Below are 12,565 nucleotides of genomic sequence, written 5' to 3'. Positions count from 1 at the left end.
AACTTCCTATGTAGAACCCCCCCTTGATGCTTTTATGATCTGTTTCACGGCTTGTACATCTGAAAAACATCAAATGTAGTATTTATCAGTTTAAGATGCATTTGTCAGCATGTATTCCATTGTTCTTTTTGGAGCTCCATCCTCCTCTCTCATGAGTATTGTGTTTCACACCATCATCATTCAGGAATTTATCCTCCACATGGTTCTGATCATTTTCATGTATCATTGGCATTTCACTGCATGCCTGTAGTTCATGTAGGCTGGTACCAGTACCCTTACTGATGGTTTCCATTTCCTTTTTAAATGCAGTTTTGATAGTCCTGCAGAGATCTTTTATAATCACTGGGTGTTGCTGTTTTGGGTGTTTTCTGGCTGCACCACCACCCTTGGCCCAGCAATCTCTCCATATGTAGCCAATTTATCCACAATTGTGACATTTGATTCTGTGATGAACTTTCTTGCCACCTTCCTTGCTGACTATTGCTGATACTTTCCACTTCTGACTTGGAGAGCGTTGTGTTGTTTCATACCAGCTACTGAAGTACATTGAGCTACTCAAGTACATCTGCAAAAGTCCAATTTCCCTATTTTTGCTTTAGGTTCAGTGCAAGTTTGGTGGCTTCATTAATTAATGAACCATACTGTTACATGACCAGAGCCAGGAAAGATGGATCACTTCTTTGAGGATTTAGACTCCCAGAATTTCTTGTGGAGCAGGAAAAAAGTCTGTTCAGGTAAGCTGCAGGATTCTCACTCCTCCTGAGAGCAATGGGAGACAGGGACAAACAACCAGTTCGGAGGACAGCCATCCAGTACTGGCACATTAACACTCACCTGTCTGACCTCTTCCTCAATGCCCCATGTAACAGCCCCCACCACACAGGAAGAGGGCAGAATGTAGGTGGGAACCCTTGGGGCAGAGTCAGGGTCAAACAGGCGAGACAGGACATCAGGCTTAACATTCTTAACCAGGCCGGTAGGACAAAGAAAAATTAAATCTATTAAAAAACAGAGCCCATCTGGCCTGCCTAGAGTTGAGTCGCATGCAGTGGGGCGGCAACGGTGCTAAAGTTCCTGATGAACCGTCTATAAAAATGAGCAAAGCCCAAAAAATGCTGTATTAACTTACGACTGGTTGGCATGGGCCACTCAGCAACTGCACTAACCTTGGAAGGATCCATTTGAATGTTATCCTCCGAGATGATGAGTCCAAGGAAAGCAACGGTGGACGCATGAAACTCAGACTTCTCTGCCTTAATGAAGAGCTGGTTATCGAGGAGGCGCTGAAGCACTTGGTGGATTTGCTGGACATGAGTTCTTGTCAGGGAAAAAGATGAGGATATCATCCAGGTAGACAAAGACAAACCGATTCAACATGTCTTGGAGAACGTCATTCACCAAGTCAATTTCCTGTATGTGCAAATATACTTGGCCAAATAAAATAATTCTGATTCTGATTCTGACCAGTGCCTGGAACACAGCTGGAGCATTGGTGAGACCAAAAGCCATTACGGGATACTCGTAGTGACCACTAGGGGTGTTGAAGGCCATTTTCCACTCGTCACCCTCCTTTATTTTTACCAAATGATAAGTATTGTTCTTAATGGTGATATCATTCAGGCCTCGGTAGTCGATGCTGGGGCGAAATGTCTTATCCTTCTTGTCGACGAAGAAGAAGCCAGCCGCAGCAGGAAAAGAGGATGGGCGAATGATACCGGCAGCAAGGGAAGAGTCAATGTACATCCCTCTCAGGAGCCGACAAGGAATAGAGACGCCCTCTGGGAGGTGAAGTTCCTGGGAGCAAGTCTATAGAGCAGTCGTAGGACCGATGAGGAGGCAGAGTGGTAGCTTGTGTCTTATTGAATACCTCCTTGAGGTTGAGGTAACAGGAGGGAACACTGGATAGATCCAGGAAATCGGAGTCCGATGAAACCAGAAGGCGTGAGGAGACATGACACAGGAGGCGCTGGAGGTTCCAGAGATGCAGAGTCCAGAGGTCGAGGAGACACCGGAGCAGGAACTGATGGAAAGCAGGAGAGTGAGCATCCCTTGCCCCAACCCGTAACCTCCCCAGTGGACCAGTTTATGTGAGGGTTATGCTTAGGAAGCCAGGGATAACCTCGGATGAGGGGATGTAAAGGGGAGTTGAAAAGATGGAAGCTCAGGAATTCAGTGTGGTTATTGGCGATGGTAAGTTGAAGAGGTTGAGTGTGATGAGTGACTCTGCACAATAGGTGACCATCAAGAGCCTCTAATGGTTTGGGCAGAGGAACAATGTCAAGACCAAGTCTTTTAACAAACCTCCAATCCATGAAACTCTCATCCCCTCCGGAGTCCACAAACACAGGATGATTGAGAGTCTGAGATGAAGTAATTTGTCATGCAGAAGTGAAACCACGAGAGGGGTTAGCAGAAAAAACAGTTTGGCTCACCAGCGCCCTCTTCCTCACTGATGAGCCTTGTCTTACAGGACACCCTGACATGAAATGACTCAGCTGAGCACAGTAGATGCATCTGCTCTCCCTTATTCAATGCTGGTGCTCCACGGGAGTGAGCCTGGCTCACCCCACCTGCATGGGTTCCTCCGAAACGGAGAGTTGGAGAGTTGGCTGCCAGGAATGGCCATTGGGAATGACGCCACGAAGAAGAGCGATGGGCAGTGAACGGCCCTCTCAGGACGGGCGGAGTAACAGCAGACCTGGACCTCTCTCTCTCTCTATCCTGGAGACGATTATCTATCTTTATGGCCAAAGCAAAAAGGGGGAAGCTCTCGAGGTGGGGTCAGGGGGAAGCTCTTGAGGTGCCAACTGGTCCTTGATGGGGTTGGAAAGACCATGAAGAACAGGAGCGGGACCATAGATCGAAACTGGCTCCAGGACTGGAGGAGAAGAGACGAGAGTCTCAAAGTCTGAGTCGGCTGAGTCCATAGTTTGGTGCCAGTTCATACTGTAATGGTGGGAGTCCTCAGAAGGGAGTACAAGACTCAAACGCACGACTCAGAGACTTAAATCCAATAGAATAGTCTGTACTTTCAGAAAGGTTTGGTACACAGGTAGGCAGTCAATGAGTAGGCAGATAATCCAGGAAGAGGGTAGGCAAAGCAGGGTTTGGTACACAGGTAGGCAGTTCAAAAAGGCAGGCAGATAATCCGAAAATGGGTAGGCAAAGAGGCAAAGTCAAAAACACACTTGGAGATCAAAAACCAGGAATACTTATCACTAGGAAATGCTGGGACGTATGACACGAAGGTACAAAGATGAACTGGCACAGAAACAGGGGAACACACTAAATACACAGGGAAAGATGATGAGGAACAGGTGAAGCCAATCAGTATGGGGTAGACAATCACACAGGTGGGAAACACACAAGGGCAGGTGGTGAAGTGTCTGAAACGAGAGACAAGGTGAGTAACACAAAAATAAACAGGAAACAATAAATTAATAACATGAAACAAAGACAAACATAAACTAAGAAACAGGACGAGACATTACAAAAATCATACATCCATCAGATGCAAGGAGAATTCTCATGCCTAAGTCTTTACTATACTCCTAAATCTCCCTTTTTCTTATTTTTACTCTTTGATATCTGCAATTATCCACAGCTGGATAAATTTCCACTCTTTAACATTCAAGTTACTCACAGGATTCCTTATTTCTTTGTTCGTCAAAAGGGGGTTCAGAATGGAGACCTTTACGCTAAGGATGATATTGCCCCAGCTGTTGAATATTCCTCAGATTGTTCTTGGGTCGAAAAAATGTCAATCCTCAAAGTGTTCCATTTTATGTTGTGAAGAAAACGTTTAACGCCAACCTTCCACCCTTTTTGTCCGATGCTGGTTTGCCAGTTATGTAGGAATTTCACCCTTGTGAAATAAGATGTCTTGCAGTTCCAAAAAAGCGTTTAGTCAAGTAACAAGTTTATTGTCCAAGCAAAATAGTATTGTGCGGTACAGAGTATACCGGGTAAATGAAAGGCAGTCCAAATACAACTACATGTTTGAGGGAACAGATTTTATACAAGAGACCCCAAAGGTGTGGTGACCTGAAAGTGGGAGTGGTTAACAATAGCCTTCCTGTCCACCATTCAAGTGGCAGATAGCAGTTTCAGAGGTGTGGCTGAGGCCCCTCATTCATTGTTCCCATATGGTGACGAGACAAAGCTATTTGATTAGCATTATCACTGATCACATTTCCATACACTGTGGTGGCTTTTAAAAGCTGTGGTTGCTTTTAAGCTTCACAAGCTCTGGATAAAGTTATAAATAAATTATATATTGGTATGACCCTTGGTTGTGATGGAGACAAGAAAAAGAAAATAGATCATCTATCAGCATAGAACACAAACCATTATCTGAAACAAACATACTGTAAAAGGAATACAAAGCCTGCAAAGATAACCCAGTAAAAACAAAAACACAATTTCACAAGTTTCACAATTTTACAAACCACAGTCATTCTTGCCACTTAAAATTCAACGCAATGTATACTGCTCTATTAAATATTCATACCCCCCCCCCCTGCCCCCACTTCATCAATACCTATCGACTTGTACTAGAATAGCAATTCAAAGTCGCCCGTGGTGATTTCCAACCCCCTAGGTTTTGTTATGTGTGTTAATGTGAGAGTGTGAGTGTGCTGCAGGGGATTGCTTGCCATTTCTCATTAGGGGGACAGTGAAATTGGCCTCTCTTCCATTAGTGTTGATCATAAAGAGAGAGAGAGAGAGAGAGAGAGAGAGAGAGAGAGAGAGAGAGAGAGATGAAAGAGAGAGAGAGAGAGAGAGAGAGAGAGAGAGAGAGAGAGAGAGAGAGAGAGATAGAGCGATAAAGAAGGCACAGCTCTAGGGGAAGGCACAGGAAGCTGCCTGGCTGTCTATTCTGGGGCCTCTTTGCCACTCAGCCTTTGAGCCTTCAGCAGCATCACATTAAGATGCTCCATTTGAGGATCTCACACAGCTCTTTGATGTTGTTCTTTGTGCATGCACAAATAGGAGACTCAAGCACTCCCTCGGCATTATCCAAGTCTAAGGAGATCTTGTTGCAGGGCTCGGGTGGATAAGGACACTGTGATATTAGAGGGTGCAGAGCACACTGGTGAATAATTGAAATTACCTGTTCATATTTCATCGTTGAATATATCAAATGGAATTTTCCACATCTCCTCAATCAAAACCTTTTTTCACACCAAATATTCTCTTTCCCATTAAATTCTGCGTTCTTGCTGCTAGCTTGATGCACACAGGCAGGTTTTTTTTCTTCCATTTGGATTGTATCCAAGGCATCTCTGACTGATGTTTCCTCATAAAGCAATACGCAGGTGCAATTTATCCATGTTTGATGTCATATTTGGCAGCCAAGAAAGTTGACCAGTTAACACACACACACACACACACACACACACACACACACACACACACACACACACACACACACACACACACACACACACACACACACACACACACACACACACGCAACTGGATATTCTGACCATGTTCAAGAATGTGAGCATTTCATTGTTTCTTTGAGCTGGAGTGCAGTGGTTTTACTCACTTTATATGTGTGTATGTGTTCATATTGATCCCAACCAGAAAGATGAACTTAGCCATGAAGAGGCACAGACACATACAAGGCTAAAGCCTTAACATAAAAAAATGTAAAAAAACAAAACAAATGGCTTATTCATATATTTCTGCGTAGTAATGAAAAAAGCTTTTCATAATGAAGGTGGTCAACCACCTATCCACATCCACAACACAGTTTCCAACACGCAGAGCCCTTATAGAACAGACCCAGGTCAGCGATGAGGAGATAGTGTGGCTACTTACCAATGAGAGGCACACTGGAGTTGGCCATCCCCAACTTGTTCACAGCCACACACGTGTAGTTACCATAGCGATCCTCTGTCATATTGATCACTGTGAGGACTGATCTGGAGCTGAAGTTCTTGATTTCAATCCCCTGGCCCTTGTTAATCCTGAAATAGAACACACAGCAAATAAAGCTTTTCTGTTTTTTTTTTAAATGTCAAGGAGGAGGGGGTGAGTCAAGGAGGGAGACAATGTTTATCATCCTCAGATAGGACACTCTACAGTACTTTGTCACCCTCTTCAATAGATCAGTTTATCCTTTGGCTCACTCACGTCTTTGAGAGTTGTTTAGAAGGACTGGACTCCCACAGTGTGAGAGGAGAGATGAGAGATGACCTACAGGTAAGTGTCAGCCAACAGCCCACCACTTGGCTGTGGTTGACTACTTGTTTCAGCTGAGGTGTCATTAGATACACCATTACAAGACATGTTCCCTATTGTGTCTGACAATTGTACCCTATCACTTTCTGTTGTTGGTCTTTTTGATTTATTTCAACAATCTGTAGAGGCCAGCTGAGGTATATAAGGCATGAATAATGCAGCCTTTGTGTTCAAAAATTAAAATATATCCAGAGAGGACCAGAACAGATACTATTTTGGCTGCACAGTGGCTTCCTGTATGCATTTGGATGGTTGTGCAAGCGCACTGTGGCTCTATGAGTTGAAAAGCTACGTGTGACCTTATGTCCAGCAAATCTTAGAGCATCTGCTGTTCTGTCTCCCACAGCGATTCCCTCTAATGTTAGTTGAACAGTCACATGATAAACTCTGCAGGAGTCTGTGGGCATGTTGGTTTCCCTCCACAACATGAAACAAGCAGCACTGCTCCTGTCAGGACAAACGTGTTTCCCTTTTAAAAACTGTGTATAGTGGCACTTCAAAAGAAAGATTTGACTGTCAAATCTGTCTCATTATTTCAGATCCAGAGAAACTGGCACCATGACATGAGCATTTATGGCATAGCGACAACCACACATAGCTGAGCTTAATGTATTGTGTGACACTTATCGTTGTGAGCAGAATAACACAAAAGACCATGTTCTTGTTCTTAAACCATAATGCTGCGTATTGTATGTCCTAAAATCCATACATCCTAACGTCACCTTCATTATGATGAATTAATCAAGAAAAATACTTTTTTCATATGAAAGAGGCTCAAAGCAAGTGCCAGGCCCTGAATTAAGTAAACACTAGAATCATGCCAATGTGCCTCCTTAGCAATTTGAATAAATTGAATCCACCCTATAATTACAATTAGCACAGTGTGAACTGATGATTGAAATTGTGCTCACTAGGAGTGGGTAAATGATGGGTAATGGGGGTAATTTGGTTTTTAAATTCAAGAACCGCTACTTGAACCTACACTGATTGATGGATGTGCCGAGAATGATTTAAGCCAGTTGATGGAGTTACGCAAACATTTCATTAGAATGCAAGGTGAGGGAGGACAAAGTACGAATTACTATTCTTATTGGTTTACAGTAGGCCCACTGCTGGGCCACTCAGAGCAAAACCTAGCGTTGCCCCAAATGGAGCTACACCAAACAAAGTACTGAAGAGTTAATGCGTGACAGTCACTCTCCATCCAACTTGAGACAAAGCCATTCATTTCCATCTAGAAGCTGATTCCCGATAATGGTTACTATTCAGAGAGCAAAATTTCTGTGCATACTGAATTAAAGGAGCTGGGTCTTACCTTTTTTCACCTTTGTACCACTCAAACGAAGGAATAGGCACCGCTGCCGCCTCACACCTCAGCAGGGCTGTGCGACCCAGGCCCACCCCATGGCTCTTCATCTCGTGGATGGCTGGGGCAACTGAAAGGAAGAAAAACTAAACGTTATAAAGGAAAACGGTACGATCTTGAAAGACCATAAATAAAACAAAAAAGTTACACTTTATGGATGCAATACCGGAAACCAGTTTTGATCCAGACGAAGGAAAGAAGAGAGTCTTCAAAACTTGAAACACACAACATACCCAACCGTGGTCAGTGTGCATATTTAATGTAAACGTTATGGAAGGGGTGGAAATGGAGAAAATGGCATCCATCCCAAGGGTTAGGAAAATGAAATGAATTGCATGGTGATGAATTGCTTAATGGAAGTTCAAAGACTGAATGGCAGAGGCAGGTTCTGTGAATACAAAATGAGTCTCCTTTCATGTGGCTAGTGTAAATCACTTTGCCAGTGTTATGAAGGCAGCTTTAGCTGTGGACGCTTTCTCAAGCAGCCAGGGCCTTTTGTACTGTAGTTCCAATATTTACAGAGCTTATGGTAACACAGGCTTGAAAGAAATGAAATTACCGGATCGAAAATTGGATAGAATTCCCACAAAGCATTCTAGTTGATTCTTATATATGGTGACAATAGAGGATGGACAATGAAGTTCTAACAATCAAACCCTGTCCAATATTAAAGACGACTGTGAGTGCTTTTTTCTTTCCATTTTTGCATTTGTATTCATCAACCATTTAAAAAATCATGTTAAATTCATAAACTGTGGAAGGCAAGTGGGGTAGAATCACATCCTGCATCTGCCAGAGGATATGGAAAGCAGAAGCAGCACATCTAACTGGCAATGTTCCCAATAGATTTGCAGATGCAGACAAGGTTTCATTCCCAGAGGGGTTTTCGTTGGGTCAGTGAAAACAGGTACTGTGCCATCTCTGTCATTTTGTTCATACAAACTCCTGTATCTAAACCCCTGACTAGCAAGCTAATTGAATTGACCTGCTGACTCAAAAGGCAAAGTGGTGTAACAGAGCCCAATGCCACAGATCAAATGGCATTTGGAGTTGTCTATGGCAATGTGGTCCACAAGCCAGTCAAAATAATAAGCGCACAACCTGGTCCACTCAAAACAAACTATAAAAAGCAAACATGAGGGGAGGGAATGACCAAAACAAAACTACTGTACTCTAAGATTCTCTCTGCCTACTCTCAGGAAGTCTGTCCACTTTGGACCTGCTAGCTAGCGGTACATTACATGTCTGAATGTGACTTATGGCACATTTATATTCCTTGTATAAATAGTACATTTGTAGTATATTTGTTTCACTCTGAGAAGCTAGAGCAAGCTTAGGTGTTCTCAAACATTTATATTCCCCCACAATTTAGTCTTTGAGAATCACTTGCCAGTCAGTCATGAAAAAGCTTTGTTTCCAGGTGTAATTTAGCAGGGTGCCCTCAAACCTTTCCAAATATTTCCAATTGCGATTTGCCCCCCTGCACAACCTTCAAAACTAGATAGACTGTGATACAGTAGCTTGTTCTCTCTGAGGCGTTGTCTCACATCACACTCACCAACTGGACAAAGAAAATGTCACCCCAGGCCCTCTGTTGAAATGCCTGTTCTTATAAAGACACAAATCATCCAGACAGTATGCCGTATTCATAGATTCCTGGTAGTCTCAGAGAGCAAAGGTACATATTGAAAAGTAGGCTGTAGTACTGTATGTGTTGGTGCTCTATCATGACTGTACTGTAGATGCTGTGCATCAGCTCTAATGAAGGGCATACAGTATGGAACTTCTCACTGTATCATTGCCAACCTCAACAATCCACTTAGATAGATAAGGTGCGATGAGAAAGATTCACCGAAACATCAAAGGATGCATGTGGGTGTGTGTACATGCGGCTTATGATCATGTGTACTGTGAGTGTGTGACAGACCATGCGAAGGTGGAAATTCAGTAGAAGTAGAAGGATGCACTTCATCAGCCTCCCTCTCGGAATTTTAATGAGCATATACATGCAGTAGGAGTATGTTGATTTTCTGTCCTTGCATATCTCCCCAATTACCTCTGCATCCATATGCCTCAGTGTGCACGGGAAGGGAGACATTGATGTAGCAAATCTAGCGACAGGTGAGACAGGGACTTTTCCTGGTCATTTATCATCATGGGGATAGGTGGCGCGTTGGGAGGTATGATGGGGAAGAACTTGGCAGAGTGGGCTGCCTGCTTGTGTGTGTGTGTGTGTGTGTGTGTGTGTGTGTGTGTGTGTGTGTGTGTGTGTGTGTGTGTGTGTGTGTGCATGTGTGTGCATGTGTGTGTGTACGGTTAGAGTTGGGATATCTCCATAGTGCTAACAACCTTTGCCTCTATCTCGCTGCAGGAGCTGGACCTCTGGATGTCTGCTCCTTTAATTACAAACAGCATTAGCAACAACATAAAAAAGCCAACAGAGCTATTATAGCTCCCACCATCTTAATCACAGGAGGATAACAACAGCAGTAACATGAATGACAACCTTATAGTGAGACAACTCAGTAACAAAAGACTCAAATCACCATGTTGTTTTAAAAGTCTCAAAATCAGAAACTCCTGAATTCAGTCTTTAAATGACCATGGAGTGCAAGTGAAAAAATGTCACTCGATACACAGTGAAAGATAAAAGGCGGAAGATTGCTACAGGGGTCTCCAACATTTGTAGAAATGGAAGCCAATAACGAGTATGACAAAATCAATTGCAGCATGCCAATTCTAAGAGCCTTGCCGAGTCCTTGTAATCCTCCACTGGTGTCATTGTGCTGGGCCATTGATTAGCAGGGCTCTGAAAGGTCTCTGTGACCTACCTGTCAGTATGAAACCACATCTCTCCCATCATGGGCTACAGTAACTGCAGCAGTGGACACAGAAGCAGTGTCAATAGCATCAATAAAAAAGAAAAAATAACTAAAATAACAAAAAGCTCACACACTGTCTCTTTCATGTTAGCAGTGCTATATAGCCTTTCTTCTATAAACGCCTGTGTACCTGCCAGAGAGGAACAGCTTCTCAACTGGCTTCCATGATGAATAGAATCTCTTTCAAGCTGTTGTTTTATAAGGGAAACATTTTGATGTGCTCTCCTTTATTCATTACCAGTGGGCAAAATAACGTCTGTGCCAATTGATTTGCCAAACAAAAAACATTACTTTTGCTTTATCAGTCTTAAAGGAACTCTTTTTTACCAAAAGCTTTTTTGGCTTCCATTTCTACAATAGACCTGGGTCTATACATATTGTGATATAAGGGGCAGCTTATACAACAAGGCTAGCTGCAGAGCTAGCAAGTTAACTGTACTGGTTCTTGTCATACTAAAATAAAGATCAAGACTTCTCTCCCTGATATACGTGGTCCAGACTCTTTCATCAAAACGGAAGGAAGATATAACAGTAGTCATGTGATGCAATGAGCATAATGGATGACTTTTCACAGAAAAAGGTTATATTTACCCAACAAAATGCAGTATGACACAGTATGGTCACCCGTTTTGACCTAACCCTACCTCATTCAGCAAATTGAGTTCTACATATATGCTCTACAACTGACATTGGAATACTATTTAGAGAGACAAATAAAACAACAAAAAACAATGACTAAATAAATAAAGCACCAAAATGCTCAGATTAAACATGAATATCCGCAACGTAATTCATACTAATCTAGTCCTTGGCAATAAGGCCTTTTTAAAGTATAAATTCAACCCATAAAATCCAGTCTCATAATTTCAATTTGAACCCGGTGGCAAGTTCTCCATCATCATATATATTGTGCAATAAGCCATCAGGATTTTGGAGAGTAATGCAAAGTAGTGCACTAAAAATCATGGAGGCCCAATAATCCAGGTAATTTAGTGTCTGGAGAGCACGGTAGCAGTGCTGTAAATCATGGCTGAGCACAGTGACTCCAACAGATGGGGGGTGGAGGGGTGGGGGGTTGGTGCTGCAGGGGCCATGGGTTTGACTAATGGCCAGTTGCAGGTTGATCATAAACCAAGTTCCATTACATTTACATTATGCACACCTTGTCATCAAAACAAAGGTGATGTGTCCAATGTGTCCACACATACATGATAACAACATTGTTTAACCTCTCTCTATCTAAAAATAATGGATGGTTTTAAACTGCAGCCATTTTGCAGTACTGAAGCGTTAAGGGGATCTTCTCCTTTGTTTTGCTGTGCGGTAAGTGTTCCTCCTAGTGTGGCTATTAATGATTAATTGGTGTGTTTCTAAACTGAATATGATTTATTTAGCTGCAAACTATTGTTCTCACGGAAAAAACAGGCAGGCTTTTTAATTAAAAGATCAATTAATAACCTACCTCTTCAGCCAGATTTGAAAATGAGTTTTCCTTGCAATTAAGAAATGGACTCATCAGTCCATGACTTATCAGCTTACACACAGAGAGACTGTTCCCAATGCTGTCTGCGTGCCTCATTGTCCCGTTTTGTCAGCCAGCAGTGGGTTCTGTGGCCAAGATTTATTAATTAATTAAGATTTCTATTCAAAATATCTGGAGCAACATTGTGTTCATTCCTTCATACACACAGGGCGTATAAATAGTAGCCTTGGTGTGCTACGTGGGCTGACAGCTCTGGCCTGTGTTTGACACTGGATGAAGTCAAAAGCACACGCCCCCCAATCTATGTAGATACATGATTGAGCTTGTGGGATTGTTCCCCAGTAGAGCACATCCTACATATTCAGGTACATCAGATCCTTATCTTACTACACCCCCCTCTATCCTACTTCATCTCCCTCTGCATTAAGGATACATGTAAACTGCTTTTAGTTGTGCTCCAGGGGGGTTCAAGGTGTCAACTGCCTACAGTATGTTTACACCCAAGGCATAAATATTAATGAATGGAAAGGCTAAGTGTTTCTTATGTAACTGTCACTTGTTTCATGGCAGGCTGGAGGGTCA

At 42.8% G+C, this 12,565-nt stretch overlaps 1 protein-coding gene across 1 annotated transcript in view; it reads right to left on the bottom strand.

Annotated features, from left to right (window-relative positions):
* negr1 (neuronal growth regulator 1) overlaps positions 1-12,565 on the bottom strand; it is a gene marked incomplete at both ends in the record, with an annotated part of 107,469 nt that overhangs the window by 25,043 nt on the left and 69,861 nt on the right. Inside the window, 2 exons of the mRNA XM_083672573.1 lie at positions 5,830-5,978; positions 7,568-7,688. Coding sequence (XP_083528699.1) covers positions 5,830-5,978; positions 7,568-7,688 — 270 coding nt within the window. The remainder of the gene's footprint in view (positions 1-5,829; positions 5,979-7,567; positions 7,689-12,565) is intronic.

Source organism: Argentina silus (assembly GCF_951799395.1).
Source record: "Argentina silus genome assembly, chromosome: 6".
NCBI lineage: Eukaryota > Metazoa > Chordata > Actinopteri > Argentiniformes > Argentinidae > Argentina > Argentina silus.
This window is presented reverse-complemented; position numbering and strand designations above follow the sequence as displayed.